Source organism: Melanostigma gelatinosum, assembly GCF_949748355.1.
Source record: "Melanostigma gelatinosum genome assembly, chromosome: 6".
Taxonomy (NCBI): domain Eukaryota; kingdom Metazoa; phylum Chordata; class Actinopteri; order Perciformes; family Zoarcidae; genus Melanostigma; species Melanostigma gelatinosum.
In genome coordinates this window covers 15,999,226-16,017,372 of record NC_136639.1, presented here as the reverse complement: position 1 = coordinate 16,017,372, position 18,147 = coordinate 15,999,226, and the positions used below count along the sequence as shown (strand labels likewise).

The 18,147-nt window shown below is 43.5% G+C and overlaps 2 protein-coding genes across 5 annotated transcripts; one reads left to right on the top strand and one right to left on the bottom strand.

Moving 5' to 3' along the window:
- Nucleotides 1-1,751: 1,751 nt before the first annotated feature.
- Nucleotides 1,752-12,494, bottom strand: tfip11 (tuftelin interacting protein 11). 2 transcript variants are annotated; one of them, XM_079270380.1, is made up of 15 exons: nt 10,607-12,494; nt 6,091-6,298; nt 5,624-5,798; nt 5,370-5,526; nt 5,126-5,253; nt 4,833-4,994; nt 4,409-4,600; nt 4,087-4,266; nt 3,827-3,961; nt 3,617-3,720; nt 3,345-3,513; nt 2,957-3,200; nt 2,678-2,820; nt 2,389-2,554; nt 1,752-2,254 (listed from the first exon to the last, which is right to left on the bottom strand). In XM_079270380.1, the coding sequence occupies exons 2-15, from the start codon at nt 6,294-6,296 to the stop codon at nt 1,908-1,910; spliced, it is 2,508 nt and encodes an 835-aa protein (XP_079126506.1). In that variant the 5' UTR covers nt 6,297-6,298; nt 10,607-12,494; the 3' UTR covers nt 1,752-1,907. The 2 variants fall into 2 exon arrangements, with proteins under 2 accessions (XP_079126506.1, XP_079126505.1); XM_079270379.1 differs by lacking the exon at nt 10,607-12,494 and adding an exon at nt 6,728-6,851.
- On the top strand, nt 7,108-8,725 carry srrd (SRR1 domain containing). Of its 3 annotated transcripts, none has more exons than XM_079270382.1 (6): nt 7,108-7,357; nt 7,454-7,494; nt 7,596-7,783; nt 7,876-7,974; nt 8,157-8,308; nt 8,395-8,725. In XM_079270382.1, exons 1-6 carry the CDS (start codon nt 7,215-7,217, stop codon nt 8,633-8,635), a joined length of 864 nt encoding a protein of 287 aa, XP_079126508.1. In that variant the 5' UTR covers nt 7,108-7,214; the 3' UTR covers nt 8,636-8,725. The 3 variants fall into 3 exon arrangements, with proteins under 3 accessions (XP_079126508.1, XP_079126507.1, XP_079126509.1); XM_079270381.1 differs by having other exon boundaries at nt 7,581-7,783; XM_079270383.1 differs by lacking the exon at nt 7,876-7,974 and having other exon boundaries at nt 7,581-7,783.
- Nucleotides 12,495-18,147: the final 5,653 nt, after the last annotated feature.

Genomic DNA, 18,147 nt, shown 5'->3' with positions numbered 1-18,147 from the left:
TTGTGAAGTCTTAATTATCTGTGATTCTGTCTCTCTGAATACAGCTTTTTCTTTCTTACTCACTGTTCCTGCTCAGCTCCAGACTGCATCTCGATCAAGCATCCCTGTGGCACAAACAGAGAGGGAGAGGAGACGGGGGAGGGTGGGGTTCAGCTGTGGTTGAGTCATGTCACTGTATACTGACGATTGTACTGCTTTATGTTGTTTATTAGATGATCATATTAAAATCTGAAATATATATATGAATTATATATATGAATGATATAGAAATACTACAAATATATTTATTTATCTTTAGTTTAGAGGGTATGAGTTACGCAGACACACGAGACGCCATATGTTTTCCCACCCAGGTCAGTGAAGAACAAACACACCATCCCATTTTTTTTTCAGAAGAGTTCCCACAAGCGTGTGTTTTCTCACTGTGGAGCAAGAAGCAGGTCAATTATGTCCTAAAAGAAAAAAAAGAAATGGGTCCCCTGTTGATGATTAAAACAGTTTGTGTCTGACATTAAAAAGTGGGTGCAATGTTGCAAGAGGAAACCGGACGGTTCTTCTTGGACGACATGGAGATTCCTTGGTAGGCAGAAACAGTCTCGACCTTTTTTGATGTGACAGCAAAACCCCTCAACAGATACCAACCCCAGAACTCTGGAGGCACAGCAATTTATTACCAAAACCATACTTTTATGGTCCATCAAACATTTCACCGTTGTAGGGCTTTTATTCTTACAACAATGATGGCGCTTCAACTCTAATTTTCTGATCTCATTCCCACTTTAAATTTGTTGCAGAACTGCTACAAAATGTATTTTGATTTTAATATGTGAGAAACATTAAAACATGAAACAAATTCCAGATGGATTTTGAAAGTTAATGCTTGATTTTGGGATATTTTACAAGAAAAAAAATCCAATTACTCAAAGTTGCCATCAGTAGATGGCTAATATTTTCAGGAGTTATTTTGCAACAAAACTGGGAGCTGCTAGATGATTCTCACCATCACTTACAGAGCACTTCACGGTCAGGCTCCGACTTATGTAGCTGATCTACTTCACCCATATTCACCCGCCCGCACTCTCAGGTCAAACGCTTTATCTTCTGTCAGTCCCACGCACACGATGTAAGACCCGAGGTGACCGAGCCTTTGAAGTAAAAATGTCTAATTTTCAGTGTGGGTGGAGTCAACGATGTCATCAACACATATATATCAGTCATTGTCTGGAATTATTGAGAAAAAATATTTTTGTAGCATCTTAAATATTGTGATATTACCCATTTTGTCCTGAACATTATGCATTAGTCATTGTGTGGAATTATTGAGAAAAACATCTTTATAGCACCTTAAACATTTCAAAAATGTGCCATTTGAAGATACAAATTCAGTTCAGTTTTTGCTTTGTAAAATATCTTAATTGACTGTCAGTCAGGTATTATTAACTTTCAGCAACCCTCATATCAAAGATTAAAGACACTTTACGCACAATTTAGGTGTATTTTCCCTTTAACTCAGCAGGTGCAGGCAGCATATTTTATACTTAATGTGAATATAATTCATTTAATCTCATTTCATTATGCAATATGTATACTTTGTTGGTATCTTATTCTGAAAACCGGATGTTCGTCTGTAGAAAACCGCTGAATTGACCACGGAGATCTGAGTGTCTGCTGACTTGACCGCAGTATATGAACTATACTGTTTAAGTACAGTACATGAACCTTCACATTTTACTAAAACAAAACAGGCCACATATGTTCAAAAATGATTTATTCAGTTATAGTGACACTTTAAGAATGTACAAAGACACATGACAAGGATCAGCATACTGAAGTTGCATAAAAGGCAAACGTTTGCTCTACCAATGCTCTTTAACACTAAGCAGGCCAAAGAAGCAGTCAGTGCACCGTCACTTGGCCATATCGATCAGACTCTGCAAAGACGTGGGCACCCACGTCTTCTCTCCTTGCACAAAAACAACCCCTCTGTCTATGTAGATGACAATACGCCCAAAAGTGTACAGCTGTTTGCCCTCGTGCCGTTTGGCCACTAAGGGCATAAAGACAATGTTGTTCTCCTCTGCCTTAGTCTGGATAAGATCTTTAAAATTAGTCGGCAGACCAGCACTGATGCCTCTGTGAGCCACAGTCTCGGCATCTCTGCGCTCCTGCATCGCTTCGTACTGGAAGTCCTTTCGTCTCTCGGTCTGTGTTAGATATGCAATATTCTCCCTTGCACCAGGTTGCATATATCCACCTGTGGATATGAAAAAGAATGAGTGCTGTAGTACGTTATGTTGCAGCGGAGGAAAAGAATGGCTGCAATTTCATAGAGGAATGCTGTTCTGGAAGTTTCATGTTTATTTTCTGAGAGTGTGTATGAATACCAACCCATGCCTGAAGACACTGCGCGGTTCATGATGTCCAGAGCTTCGTTGAATTTCTCTTTAATGAGCGGCTGCAACAACAAGGCGTCACTAAACATGCTTTTCCAGCCCAGGTACCATTTCGTGATTTCCTCATAGTTAGGACTGTTGCTCAACCATGAACACAGGACCTGTAATCACCAAAACACATAACAAAGTCACAAAAACATTTCATAAAATGTACTTTATACAATAATCAAATAGTTAACTGCTTCTTAATCACTATGCTGTTCTGTGTAAGGATATTCACTGACCTGCAACCACTTGGTAAAGAAGTTTTTGTCCAGCAGGGACACCAGGCTGGAGGGGGACAACATGCCCTCCCAGTCCATCACCCAGTGAAATGGCTCCATCTGCTGCTGGTGAGGGTTGATAACCAGCTCCTCCAGACACAGAGCTGAGGAGGGACACAGAAGCCACCGTATGAAGAAGAGAAGCCAGTGGCAAAAAGGAGAGACATGGAAGGAAAAGACCGCAGGGAAAATACATTTTCTTCCACTGCAATGCCATACTTAAGGCTGATAAAGACATACCGAGTTTAGGGATGATATTTTTCACCATGAAAGCCTCCCATGCACCTGGGGTGAAAACATCTTTCCAAGGCTGCAGGATGAGGCGTGCTGAAGTGTCGCTGGGATGCCATCGCTGCAAGGCATTGGATAGTTTGCTCCTGATTGGTGGGTACAGAGGCTCTAGACGTGATTGGAGCAGAGGCAGCCAAGGATGGATCCAGGAGTGGATGGGGACTGTGTCCGTTAAAGGGTTCCAGTTATCCACCTATCAAACAGTAAACAGAGATGAATAAAAACACATCGCTTTGTAGAAGGCAATTATCCACAAGTAAATGATGTGAAATGATCAAAACCGTGGGAGTTTCTCTACATCTAAGTTAGTGTGTCTTTAAGTGGAGATGTGTCTTGCCTCTCGCTGTAGCCGGGGTAAGATCAGCTGCTCCATCAGGTGATCCAGGATCCACAGGGGGAGAATAGGAGCCCACACTTCCACGCAGTCCACCATTGGCTCCACTGTACGAGGCTGCCAGCCTGACACACAGGGGCGCATCACTGGGATCCACACTTCCCACAATAGTCTGGAGCGACAAAGACAGGACACACATGTCATCAAAAACAAGCTTTACCCCCCAGCCAGCAGAATTAAAGCGTGTGCGTGTGTGTGTGTGTGTGTAAAATGACCTGTGGTAAGGGTCCATGTTCGAATCTGGGGCACTGCTGTGGAAGTCTCTCGATTCGAGGATTGCTCTCCACTGACCGATGTCTTCCAGACAAAAAGAGCTGTCCTGAAATAGGGAAAGAACAGTCTGAGAAGTGGTAGCTTATCAATGATAAGATGAGTAAGGGATGATTATAAAGTTACCTCAGAAGGAGCTAATTGCAGAAACGTACCTTCAGAGGGTCCCAGGTGCGAAGTTTCTCTTTGAGTAATGGCTGAAGAACAGCTACAGCCAAGTCCGCCAATCCCATAGTCTTGTATTCTTCATAATAGTCTGTTTGTAAAGTCTCAAAGATCTGGGCGCACTCCTGAAGACAGAGAAGGAAGGCACCAAAACAATCACCTATATGGATGTAATAGCAGAGCAAGTTCTAACAAACTGAGACTGATAACTGTAGCTGTGTGTCTGTGTGTTCACTGTATGTATATGCACCTGCAGGGTGGGTGCCTCCCCAGGTGCCATCTCCCCAGAAGGAAAACGTGCCACCAATGCCAGAATGGCCTCCATTCTCTGAATGGCATCTTGCTCCGCATCCAGTCTGCTCTGCAGCGCTCGTGACTCGTGGCTCAGAGACACAACGACATCCTTTTCATGCTGCAGACGTCTGGCGGACTACAGGAGGCGGGAAATAAGATAGCAAAAGAGACAGCGTGTCAGTATGTAGAAGAAGAAGAAGAAGTAGCAGAGTGGTAATAGAAACATGTAGAAAGTGATTGCCGTAGATATTTGGCAGATATTTTCGGTTCCTTCATACCTGTAATATGTCCTGTTCGGTGAGGTCTATCAGTAGCTGCAGGTTATGTTCGAGTTCAGGGAGAGCAAAGCCAGATCCCTTCTGGTCCTGAGTGGACAAGCTTGGTGGCCCTTCATCTGGAACACTGTGCTTGTTGGACATCTGACTGTAACTGTAATAAACCTTTTGTTCTCTTCCAGTCATATCTATTACCTGAAGATGGGAACAATTATGGGGAAAATAAGATTCAGAGAAAATGGCAGCCGACAATTTGCTTACGTTCACATTATAATATCATCCACAGGGGCTTGTACTAAGTGTAAAAGCACAATTAACTTACGTCCCTGATGCTTATTATAACATTATGCCAAATTCAAAAGTGCCCTGATAACATTCCTGTGAGACAGACGCAAAGGAGTGTTAATGCAAGTCTTTTCAAACATACCTTGACCTGTGCCAACTCTCCAGCGGACGGCACTGTACTGCGCCCTGCCAGCTTTCCTTTGGCCTTCAGCTCATCCACAGTTCTGTAGGAGTACTTGGGTTTCTTCTTTCCTACAGACCCTGCAGGATCCTTACGCCACTGGCCTAGCTCCTTCTGAAACTCCTACACATTAAGAGTAATGTCAAAACAATGTTGAATGACTCTACAATATCACTTATGCCATTTGATCCAACAGAGGGTGTAGCTGGAAAAAAGAAGAAACTACAATTATTTTCGGAAACACTTTTATTAACCTTTTCCTCGTCTTCCTCTGAGTCAACCACAGGAAAATCCTGAAGACTCTGCTGTGTTCGCTCATTGCCATAAGCACCCACTGCTCCCTTGCCTTTACGAAGCTTTGCCTCAATGGGGTTGATAATACCTGCAGTAATAAGAGGGTGCAAAGTTAAGAGTATTTTAACTCTGGTCTGATACTCTACTGTAAAGGACACACTTTTTACTAAATGTTTACAACATTGCCTCCTCAGGTCCACCCACCTTGAGCATTCTTGCCCAGGCCTTTGCCTGGTTGGTAGCCCATTTTCTGCAGAAGTTTCTGTCCGATTCCCTTTGTGTGCTTCTCCCAGTTACCGATGCCTTTACCAGACTGTATGCCACCTGCAAACCTCTGGGACTGGTGACTCCGGAAAGTACCCTAGCAAAAAAATAAAAATAAATACATGTGTCAAAAATGCATATTCTTTGGACAAAATACTGTAATGGGTAAATAATATAAACTCAACAAAATGTACCATCTGGAGTTTTTTGGGTGCAGTGCCGCGAGGAGGGGGAGGTGCTGAAGGACCCTCCTCTTCAGAGTCAGAGCCTCCTCCTTCTTCTTCTTTTTGCTGTTGGCGTTTCTCCTCAGCTGCAGCCTTACGCAGACCACCACTCACAAAGTTCACTGGAGCACTGTAGTCTTTAGATCTAGAAAAAAACCCACAAACAATTTACAATTATGTGACAAAAAACAACAACACAGCAGTTGGTGTTCATGTGGACATGAATACAATGGGGTCTTGTACTTATGTCTGTTTCCCTTTGAATAGCATTTCCCTCCTGTTAGATTTGTGTTTCCCCCATTGGGGTTAGGGTTTAGGTTATGTTATGGTTAGACGTAGCAAAGATAACTGGTTGGGATTAGGGTTGTGGTTGGTTTCAGATTGAGGTACCACAACAGGAGCATTGGGGCAGCAACACAAATAAACCCATGCCTTACTTCTTGCCTCCAAAGCTAGGCCTCTCATCCTCGTCTGAGTCCTTGTCAGCCCATATGCCATAGGTGGCCTGGTCCTTGGTCTGCCTGTGTCTGCGGCGGTCTGGATTAAACTCATTGGCCAGGTCCCAGTCTGTCACCTCAAAGCTCTCCACCTCAACACCTTCGTCTTCCTCCTCTCTCCTCCCATACAGATGGGACATGGACATCTCTGGATATCACAAACAAAGTACCAAGACGGTTAAGGTTCTGTTAAAAACTCAAAATAATAAGCTGTATCAAGAAGCCATCTCCATGATGAAAGCCACGAGAGGTGGCTGAAAGCTCGAGAAGAATTGTTTCGTTAGCTATGATCATGTGTCTCTGGGCCAGATATGAAGTAAACAACAATTAGCTAGTATTTTAAATCAAAGAAAGATACAAACAGCATCATCTCAAATAGCTGGCAAGCTATGAAACACCAACGTACTAACGTACTCTTCGTAAACATTCCTTAACAACTAACGTTACATGGATCTTCATATATGAAGGCACAACAACGTGAAGACAGTATTTACAAAAGCTAACGTTAGCTGACGTAAACGGCGCGCTTTACCGTGAGTGTTGGGCAATTATACAAAAACTGTTTTCTATAACTCACCGAAACGTTCGTTATCCCTCTATCCGGAAATTAGCCAAACATTAATTCCTCTGTGTAATGAAAGTTAAACTAACGTATTGTTTTTACGCCATGTTTTACGAATACACAAGTACTTCCGGTTGCCGGTGTTGCACCACATGTTGTACCCTGTTTATAACACGAAACAGTGAATCCTTTTTTTAACACATTAACTCATTTCATAGTGGTTAAGTGCTCCGGACAGCTACGTGCCCCCCATCACTACTCGTCTATGGTCTACAGTCCGTTTATTAACTACAATTAACTGGTTCACGATTAATTTGACAAACACGGGGATACAAAATGTGGCATGACACCGGAACAGGATATGCTTGTGTTACACTCAAAACAGTCCTATTTGCCTCTCACACTCACCAAACCATGGCAGCACTTAAATAAGAACTTTGTCGGGAAAAAAAATGTCACATGTCTGTTGATGTATACACGAGGCACCTGTGAAATAACATAGATGTCGGAAACCGGGGAGGAGTGGCAGGTGGCCCGGCGACGAAAAGGCGCAGCGCGGAAAACAAAATCACTTCAGGTGTCCTCAACATGCAGCCAGGAGGAGCTGGATCTCGGGAAAACTGTCAAACGAATCCGAGACACAGTGTAAAAAGTCTAAGTACAGCTATGCAGCAGTCTTCTGTAATATTATTCATGTTTCATGCGGAGTTCAGTAATTCTGCTTATCCTCCCACTCTGTAGGTCTGAGCTGAGATGCGAGGAATTTTGGCAAGGGTGGAAAGGTGAGTAAGCTGGACAGGTGGAGTTGTTACAAAATGTTTCGTTTGGCTGTGAAATCATTTAGCTTGCGGCTCAGTGACCCTTTCAGTTCTCTTGTGTTCAGCTGCAGGATCCGCAGCCCTATCCAAACCGCCAGAGAACAGGGACACAGAGGGCCCCGCCGACCAGCTGGGGAGCAGCAAACTATGTCAACAGCTGGAGTGTGTGTGTTATGGCCTTGGCTCCTTTTCCTCCTGTGTCTCAGCTCGCTTCCAGCTTGCCATGTTGCTGCTGCTGCTGGATGCAGGACAGGTTCGAGGATATTTTTTATCCAATGAGATAACAAACCGTCAACATGAGATCCTGCATGTAAGATCTGCGTCTCACTGCCCCCCTCCCTTTAGATTCCACTGAAGGACTGCTCTGTTTATGATCCTGCATTCTCATCTGGAGAGAGGGCTGTTTTGAGAGAGCTTGGTCTGACTGTACTCACAGAGAATGAGGTCAGTTGTTGGCCACTCTTGTTTGTTTAACTTGTCGGCACTGCCAAGTGGATTAACATGATCAATATATTAGAACCTAACATGACTTATCTCAAGCAAGTTTCAGGTCGCTTCATTTTCTTAGCTTCCTGGCTGCCCGTAAGGTAGGAAATCAGTGCATTCTCTCTACCTGTATTGTGCAGGAGGGGAAGCATCTGGCGACTAAGCCCACGCTCTTTTACCTGATGCATTGTGGGAAAGCCCTGTACAACAACCTTCTGTGGAAGAACTGGAGTGTGCAATGTCTTCCTCTGATGATACTCATTGGAAACGGCTTCAATGGCATGATGGACAGGTTGGTACAAAACATGAACGAGGGAGATGATGTTTAAGAAACTGGAGGAGAGGAGAGGTGATGTTTCCTGTCTGTCGTCCCAACAGAACAGTTGGGAGAGAGTTCCAGCGGGACTACAGCTACATTGCTCAGGCAGTGTCTGTGTGTGAGGAGAGACGGCTGCCCTGTCCGTCCCGTCTGATTGACGTCTTCAGTGACACCGCAGTCATCACCTTTCCCATCGGCAGCCTTAACAGACTCCCACAATCCACCTGGGCAGAGCCGCCCGAACCACAGTACCAACACTGCTCCGATCTAGAGATAATTCAGAGGGAAACCCAGAGCTGATACAGGAGATGGACACTTTTAATTTCCTATTGTTGCTATTTGTAAAAAAACTTTTTTTAAATAAATGAGTCCTGCTTCAAATTGAGGATTTAAAATCTTGCAATACTCATGGTAGTTTGTTTTAAGGCCTTATTTGGAAGCAAAAGGGACTGTTGAACATCTAGAACTGGTTCTGCCTGAAGGACCGGCTTTTGTTTGGCCACGCCTCTCATGCGTTTTTGCCTAATCACTGGCAGACATGCTGTTTGATGAAGAGAGGCAGGGGTTTAAATATGTGATTGGGCCAGCCTAGTGTCAATTAAGAAAAATACTGATCTTGTTATGAGCTGGTCAGACAAAAAAACAAGACCGTTATTTTGGCCCAAAAGGGAGAGACAGCGAGATCCTTCTTGTGGCACTGGCACCTCTGCGTCACTCAGCGTCAGTCTGTGGCACGCAGCGTCACACAGCGTCCCTCTCTGTCTCTCAGCGTCCCTCTCTGTCACTCAGCGTCCCTCTCTGTCACTCAGCGTCCCTCTCTGTCAGTTCAGCGGAAAGATTCAGCTGTGGCACGCGAGCATAGTTCGGCAATTGTCAAGAAGCTGCGGAGCTGAGGGGGCGGAGCCACATTTCCTGAGACATTTCCTGAGAACACCCGTTGTTGTTACGACAGATCAGCTTCCATAAATCAGTTTTATGATTTTAGTTGAGTCACAGGAGCCCCCTGTTCTCTGTATGCATCCTTAGAGTAAGTACGTTGTACTTTTTTGTTTCTCATTCATTTTATTTCAGTATGATTTAGCTGGTTTTGCAACAAAATGGAACATAATACACTTTCCAAATTATTACTTTTATAGTCACTTACAACAATCGGCTACAATAATGAAAATAAATCATCCGTTTTAGAATCATTTAAAAGTATATATTAAAATTAAGACATAAAATGTCCAATCCAAAAATACATGTTTGAAAATATCTTCACTCTTCCTCTGCTTATATGTATATGTATGTCAGTAGGACATATGTTAACTGTTAACAGTTTACAGCATACTTAAATAAATATAAATAAATACAAAACACACGCACACTTTGTACACACACTGCAGCAATTCTTTTGCAGGAATATGAGCATATTTTCCCCCTCTGGCGAAATACAACACGTCTCATGCCTTATTTTATTTTACCAGTTGGTGGCGGTAATGCGCCAATTCGTTTGCCAACCGCCAGTACACCAAAAGGGAGGAGAAGAAGAAGCAATACGTGTTTTATTGATCCATTTCCTTCGTACAAGTCAGTCAATCAACTTCCTTTCTCCTAAAAGTATGCTGATTACTTCGACCTACTATACGTATCCACAGGTTATCCACGTAGATCGTTCCCTTTAACACGTTTTATAACACGATCCCAAACACGTATTGCTTTTCATCTACGAGCGGCGTGATTCAGTTCCGAGAAAGAAAAGAAAATTACGTTCAATATAGGATCACAAAATATTAAAAACGTGGCAGGAAATTGCTGATATTATGAATGTATAACACGTTAATCTCATCACTGCACTCTATTATTAAACAGCCTCCAGTAGACCTTGCTTCAGTTACCATAGTAACACAATCAGTGATACATTTTCAAAATAGTAAGACTTCTGACAGTCTGCCTCCACCTACAGCTCCAGAGATCAATCTTAGCGGTCACAAGACAGTTAACATGACAGCAACGAAGAAAGGAGAACACATTCATCTTGTTTTTGCTCTTGTCTTGTGAGATTCGGAATTGTTTGAATATTCTAGAGTCAAACTTTCTATATCTTGTTACGTGATATCTGGGGGGTGACCCCTCACGATTTTTTAATCCAATAATAAAAAAAAATTGAAAAATTAATAAATTAATTTTTTTTTTTTTTTTTTTTAATTATTAGAATATTAGTATCAGTGTGGTTTGGGCATTTCAAGAATGCCATCAGTAATGTACCGAGCTGGATCAAACACAACTTACCTCAGGGGCTGAAGGAGATCATCTGAGGTGTGACCCCTCTCCAGGGCTGACTTCTCAGGAAAATATGAAGAAATGGAGTCGGTCGAAGAAACGAATTCGTTATTTATTTATTTGCATTTAAATCAAAGTATAGTCTCTTGGTCCAAAATGCAGAGGAAAATCGTTAACTGAAAAATATAAGAAAACATCACCTAAGTATTCAAAAACCCCTTCAGAGCAGTTTACAGACAAAGGATCTGTAAAAAGCTGACTCAGCCTGCAGACGGGCTGGCTGTGTAGCTTACGGAGGAAAAAGTTAATGATTCACCCAGCGCAGGACTGGACAGAGTGAGCCTTCTCTCCTGACTAGACTTCAAAAAACCTTCTAAGTTTTCTTAAAAACCTCCGACAGTCAAAGTCCGGAGATTCTGTAAAAAGTTAAAGTTTTCCTCCGTGCAGGCCGGAGCCCGCACGGGATTAGAGACTCCTTCTCCAAAAGCGTCTTCCAGGTCCTGCTCCAAGAGTGCTTCTGCTGTTTCAAAACTGCCCTTATTTATACTAATACGGGCTTCAGATGTCTGACTTCCAACGGATTCCTACCCTTCACCTCACTTGATTGATGACACAAAAACCCTTACTTCAGCGTAATCTTTGAAAGCCAGGTCTGCCTTCGTGGTCCATATGAGCTCCTCAGCATTTTTCACTTTGTCTGGGAATTTCCCTTCTGTCTTCTCTAGACTAATGACCTATATTCTCATGGATCACACTGCCTCCGGCTTCCCGGACTCCACGGGGGTGCGATGGCTGCCCCCCCCCCCCTCCTTCTCCCCTAGACTAGGTGGCGTCTCAGTAATTTGCTGGCTCAGCGCTTGGACTTCCCCTGAACTGAGGAGCCCGCCTGAGAGGGTGGGGGTGTGTGTGTGTGTGTGTGTGTATGGGTGTATGTGTTCCCTTCGTACCCTTCAGGGCAACGGAAGGTTTCTTGGCAACAGACGCAGGTCTGTCTAACCGGTTCAAACTTAGTGCGACTTGTCATATCTCCTGATAACCAGGGCTAAACTGTTTAGAGGCATCGCGATTTCGCATAATCTCCACCGTGTTCAACACCCTCTCTTGCGAATCGCGACTTGTCTCTACCTTCGTTCTTGTATCACACAAAAGGTAGGTACCAGGATTAATTGAGGCTAAAACCTTTGACAATGTCTATCTCAGTGAACGGAAGATCAACCATTTTCTATGCGATCTGGGCCAATTCGCCACATCGCCTAACACCCTCTCTCGAATGGCACCAGATACACGAAAAATAGAACATCTCATACTCTCACAGTAGAGGTCCATCATAACTTCTGTATCATCAAAAATGCACAAAAGCAGGTATTCCCAGAAAAACAATGGGAATCTGAATCATATTGAAACACAACACATTAAATTATATCATTGAAATAAAGACAGGAAAAAGAAAATGAATCCTATCTGAAAACATAGTTTAAAAGAAGAAAAAGCAACGCTAAAAAGTAAAACACTCCCCATCCCCAAAAACAAAAGCCACCTCTCAAAGATATCATAAAAGTACAGGATACAAAATGTTGAACATATCAGAAAACACAAAATACCCCCACAACCTCTTTGTTTTTGTGTTTTTTCTTTTCTTCTCTCTCCTAGAGCAGAAAAGTCAATGTCCAGAGTCACATGCGAGCCACGCCAGCACCCGTCACTGTCGATAGTTCAGCATCTCCCGTCCAAGACGTCACCTGTCTCAGCCCGCTTTCTGTCCCAGAGGACATATTCCTCTACCCCCTGGTCGTTAGAGTCGATTGAAGGCCCCCGGGCCCACGGAAAGTCCAGTTTCAGTATTTGGATACTGATAAGGACCCAGGTCAGCGTAGGCCGGTTCTCCCCCGATGGGCTGATGGTCCATCAGGTCCGTTGCATCACGTAAGGGCCCGTACACGTTTCGGGAATCGATTTCTTCGTCCACAGAGTGGACAGAGGTCAGGGTCATGTTGACGTGGGAGACAGAGAGGGAGAGATAGCAGTGGGTGATTCTGGCGAGTCCGACAGTGGTACAACCCGCCGGTCCAACTGGACCTGCCCCGATCTTGGAGATTCGGTGTGGTTAACCTGGAGACCTCAGGGATGAGAGGTTAAACCCAATATATCCAGGGGATGAGGATAAAAGTATTCAACAAAAATAGCAGTAAAGTATCAAAGAAAGAGAAAACCTTAAATGACTACCTATTTCAACCTGTCCTTTCTAGACTGAGGCGTGCTATCTCGCAGCCGATTAAGTTTTATACAATCGTGAAGGATATTGTTAGCTGCTGTTTCCCTCGCCCTTCTGTATGCCATATGAAAGCACAGATCAGGATCATAGATCGTTGGGCTGGGCCAGTCATCTGGTCCAAGATTCATTTTCACATAATGACCAGGGTAGAAATCGTGTAGAAATCAAAACATAAAAATCTGAAAAGGCTCTCTCCTTCCTTAACTAGAATATTCAACTTAAAAGTTTGAAAAAGTTTTAAAACTAAAAATAAATGCTCAGTCCGTAACAACTGCATAAAACACTCAAACGATGTGTATATAATCCCTACTTAATATAAAGGATAAGATCGTCAAAAATATAAAATAAGAAATGAACAAAATGTCCTCGCAGGAGAAACTGAAAAATCTGAAAAGCTCGTGTAAAATATACGGCTGATAAGAATTGAACTGGTAAAGTAACAAACAAAAAATGATATACTTTTAAAGGATTAAAGACCCGAACTATATTTAGAGAAACTCGGAAAAGAAACAGAGCCGCTCCTATATAGTTCAAGTGTAAGGTGATTTTGGAGTTCCCCTGAATGCCAATAGATGGCTGTCCAGGCTCATTCTAGGCAAAATCATGTCCCCTGAGCAGCTGATGATCCAGCCGGTTTGTGGAATGTAACGTGTGAGGTCACAGAAGTCAACGTGAGGCTCATGCCTGCTGGGATACTGGCTTGCCTTTTTCCTTTTTTCCTGGTGTAGCTGTCTTGAAGCCATCAAGTTCACTGTTGACCCGTGACCTCACTTTGTGTTGGATGTGTTCTAAGGTTAGGAAGAGGAACTAGATTCTGTTTCAAAAAACCTATTGACCTTGTCGTGTCCCTCATTTCGTAATCCCTTATGCACATTGGTCCTTATTGGAGAGGCTTGCTCAATCAGGACCTCAGTGAGTGCATCTTTCCCTCTCCATTCCGGTGGAAGGAGTTAGGGAAAGTTTAGCCGTTTTTCGGCCTGGCTTTGGGCCATTTAGTCCACTTGTCGTGGGCGAGCGGTTCTAGCTCATTCTGAGCGGCCTTGAAAGAAGGAAAGCAAGGGGAGGGGGCCGCCCCTCCTCCCCTGCTCGCTCTCTCTCCTCTGAGCAAAAAGGAGGGGGCCGCCCCTCCTTTGCCTGCTCGCTCTGCTCGGAGCAAGGAGGGGGGGAACTGCCTCCCCTCCTCTGCCTGCTTTCTCTGCTAGGAGCAAGGGGGGGGGCTTTTTAAATTTTGCACTTATCAATATTAACCAAAATCAACACTGTAATACTACCCCACACTGCAAATTTATAAATCGTTTTTAGTGTTTTAAACACGGATGTTCTAAACCGATATCTTGTATTCATGGTATATACTGTGCATTCCTGATTATATGGTGGCGGAGCACTGGGCTCCAGGGCTTTCCTTAATTCCCTGCAATAACTACCCGGATCAGCGTATTTACGGGGATCTGGACATAATGTCCTCCGCGGTTGCTCAAAGTGGGGGGGAGATAACCTCCCATGAGGAGGGTCCTCACTATCTGAACCCCATTCCGTTCCTTCCTCCTCCATTTTTCGAAATACTATTATTTTAATATATAACAGCAATAAAATCCAACGTGTTGCGATACCACTGCGGTAATATCATACACCCTGATTCTATCCTGAGAGAAATCAATCAGTTCCCCTGTTCCACACGTCTTGGCGTTTCAGAGCCTCATTCTCTCAGGTCTCTGCTAAATGCTAGAATCATATACTGATAATACCATTAAGCCCTGCAATAATATTACTGTAATATTACTACGAACAATACATTGAATTTCTCTACGTTATATAACTATGATATAATCTTCCAATATATTGACTCGGGAAGGATTTTGCCCTTTTTCATCTCTTCAGTGCCTGAGTCGTTAATTGCATTGAGTGATCAGCCCAACTAGACCTTCTCTGTGTTACAGCGGTGTGCTAAAAAGGGCACCCTGTTTTTAGACGGGGGAGGATACTATACTATTTTATTTAAAATCGTATGCTCTCGCCGGGCCTCTGTGTCGACAAGCTAGGTATCCTTTAAACCTATGCGCAGCGATCAATATCTCTGTCCACTAAATCTCTTAAATGCCCTCCCGTGAAGTACTTTTAATTTAAGGGTTTCCTCTCTACTTGGTTCTAAGTTTTTTAACACTAAGGATCTGTCTATTTGTCCCGTTTTAACTGAACGACTCCTTCTCCTGTGAGAAGGACGGTCAAGTTTTTTAGAGGATTTATTGACTGCCTCGATCCCTGGTACCGATTCCTAATAGAGAGAGCAGAGTGATAAAATCTTTTCCTTGACTGCCGGTACTGACGGACGAGTGTTGCGAACGTCGGTCGAGGATTGTCGATTTTTTTACCACTTCTGGCAGAGTTCAATATATCACCTCAGCTTGATTTCGCTGGTTGAATTCACATCACTTTTCTGTTTCTCCTTGGGAGGGTCCGTGTACTTTAACCCGAGAGGGAACCTCTGTTCTTCCCAGAATACACGTTCTAGTGTCTCTAGGATCTAATCCCTCTCAGGTCCCTATTCGGGCGCCATGTTACGTGATATCTGGGGGGTGACCCCTCACGATTTTTTAATCCAATAATAAAAAAAAATTGAAAAATTAATAAATTAATTTTTTTTTTTTTTTTTTTTAATTATTAGAATATTAGTATCAGTGTGGTTTGGGCATTTCAAGAATGCCATCAGTAATGTACCGAGCTGGATCAAACACAACTTACCTCAGGGGCTGAAGGAGATCATCTGAGGTGTGACCCCTCTCCAGGGCTGACTTCTCAGGAAAATATGAAGAAATGGAGTCGGTCGAAGAAACGAATTCGTTATTTATTTATTTGCATTTAAATCAAAGTATAGTCTCTTGGTCCAAAATGCAGAGGAAAATCGTTAACTGAAAAATATAAGAAAACATCACCTAAGTATTCAAAAACCCCTTCAGAGCAGTTTACAGACAAAGGATCTGTAAAAAGCTGACTCAGCCTGCAGACGGGCTGGCTGTGTAGCTTACGGAGGAAAAAGTTAATGATTCACCCAGCGCAGGACTGGACAGAGTGAGCCTTCTCTCCTGACTAGACTTCAAAAAACCTTCTAAGTTTTCTTAAAAACCTCCGACAGTCAAAGTCCGGAGATTCTGTAAAAAGTTAAAGTTTTCCTCCGTGCAGGCCGGAGCCCGCACGGGATTAGAGACTCCTTCTCCAAAAGCGTCTTCCAGGTCCTGCTCCAAGAGTGCTTCTGCTGTTTCAAAACTGCCCTTATTTATACTAATACGGGCTTCAGATGTCTGACTTCCAACGGATTCCTACCCTTCACCTCACTTGATTGATGACACAAAAACCCTTACTTCAGCGTAATCTTTGAAAGCCAGGTCTGCCTTCGTGGTCCATATGAGCTCCTCAGCATTTTTCACTTTGTCTGGGAATTTCCCTTCTGTCTTCTCTAGACTAATGACCTATATTCTCATGGATCACACTGCCTCCGGCTTCCCGGACTCCACGGGGGTGCGATGGCTGCCCCCCCCCCCCTCCTTCTCCCCTAGACTAGGTGGCGTCTCAGTAATTTGCTGGCTCAGCGCTTGGACTTCCCCTGAACTGAGGAGCCCGCCTGAGAGGGTGGGGGTGTGTGTGTGTGTGTGTGTGTATGGGTGTATGTGTTCCCTTCGTACCCTTCAGGGCAACGGAAGGTTTCTTGGCAACAGACGCAGGTCTGTCTAACCGGTTCAAACTTAGTGCGACTTGTCATATCTCCTGATAACCAGGGCTAAACTGTTTAGAGGCATCGCGATTTCGCATAATCTCCACCGTGTTCAACAATCTCAATGCCAATACAACTGAATAAATTGAATTTGGACCACAGTATTTGACCAACATTATATCTTCTCATCTTGGCCTTTAACTTCTTCTGTTTCACCAGTCAATTCAGGATTTAAGTGTGACAATTAAATCAATGACTCAGGTAAATTAGGCTTAGTGTTTGAAAAGAATGAACCAAACATCTCTCTATATTTTTCAATTGTCATTATTTATTGCTTCATGAAGTACACATGCTCACTTTTCTATTACATACAAATAACAAGTAAATACATGATGTATACAACTTGGTTGCAAATTAACCATCAACATCAAATATCTGTCACCCTGAGTCACGCTCTGTCACTCTGCATCACGCTCGGTCACCCTGCGTCCCGCTCGGTCACCCTGCGTCCCGCTCGGTCACCCTGCGTCCCGCTCGGTCACCCTGCGTCCCGCTCGGTCACCCTGCGTCCCGCTCCGTCACCTTGCTTCAAGCTCCGTCACACTGCTTCACGCTCTGTCACTCTGCGTAACCCTCTGTCTTCCTGCGCAGATTGAAATACTTTTTTTACACTACCCTGATGACTCCGTCCTGGCAGCAGGACTGGGTCCTCCGCTCCTCACTCATAGTATTATTACAACGGGGTACGTAGCGCTGTCGCTCATGAGCACAACAACACAGGCACGGGAAAGCTTCTTCTTCTCCTCCCTTTTGGTGTACTGGCGGTTGGCAAACGAATTGGCGCATTACCGCCACCAACTGGTAAAATAAAATAAGGCATGAGACGTGTTGTATTTCGCCAGAGGGGGAAAATATGCTCATATTCCTGCAAAAGAATTGCTGCAGTGTGTGTACAAAGTGTGCGTGTGTTTTGTATTTATTTATATTTATTTAAGTATGCTGTAAACTGTTAACAGTTAACATATGTCCTACTGACATACATATACATATAAGCAGAGGAAGAGTGAAGATATTTTCAAACATGTATTTTTGGATTGGACATTTTATGTCTTAATTTTAATATATACTTTTAAATGATTCTAAAACGGATGATTTATTTTCATTATTGTAGCCGATTGTTGTAAGTGACTATAAAAGTAATAATTTGGAAAGTGTATTATGTTCCATTTTGTTGCAAAACCAGCTAAATCATACTGAAATAAAATGAATGAGAAACAAAAAAGTACAACGTACTTACTCTAAGGATGCATACAGAGAACAGGGGGCTCCTGTGACTCAACTAAAATCATAAAACTGATTTATGGAAGCTGATCTGTCGTAACAACAACGGGTGTTCTCAGGAAATGTCTCAGGAAATGTGGCTCCGCCCCCTCAGCTCCGCAGCTTCTTGACAATTGCCGAACTATGCTCGCGTGCCACAGCTGAATCTTTCCGCTGAACTGACAGAGAGGGACGCTGAGTGACAGAGAGGGACGCTGAGTGACAGAGAGGGACGCTGAGAGACAGAGAGGG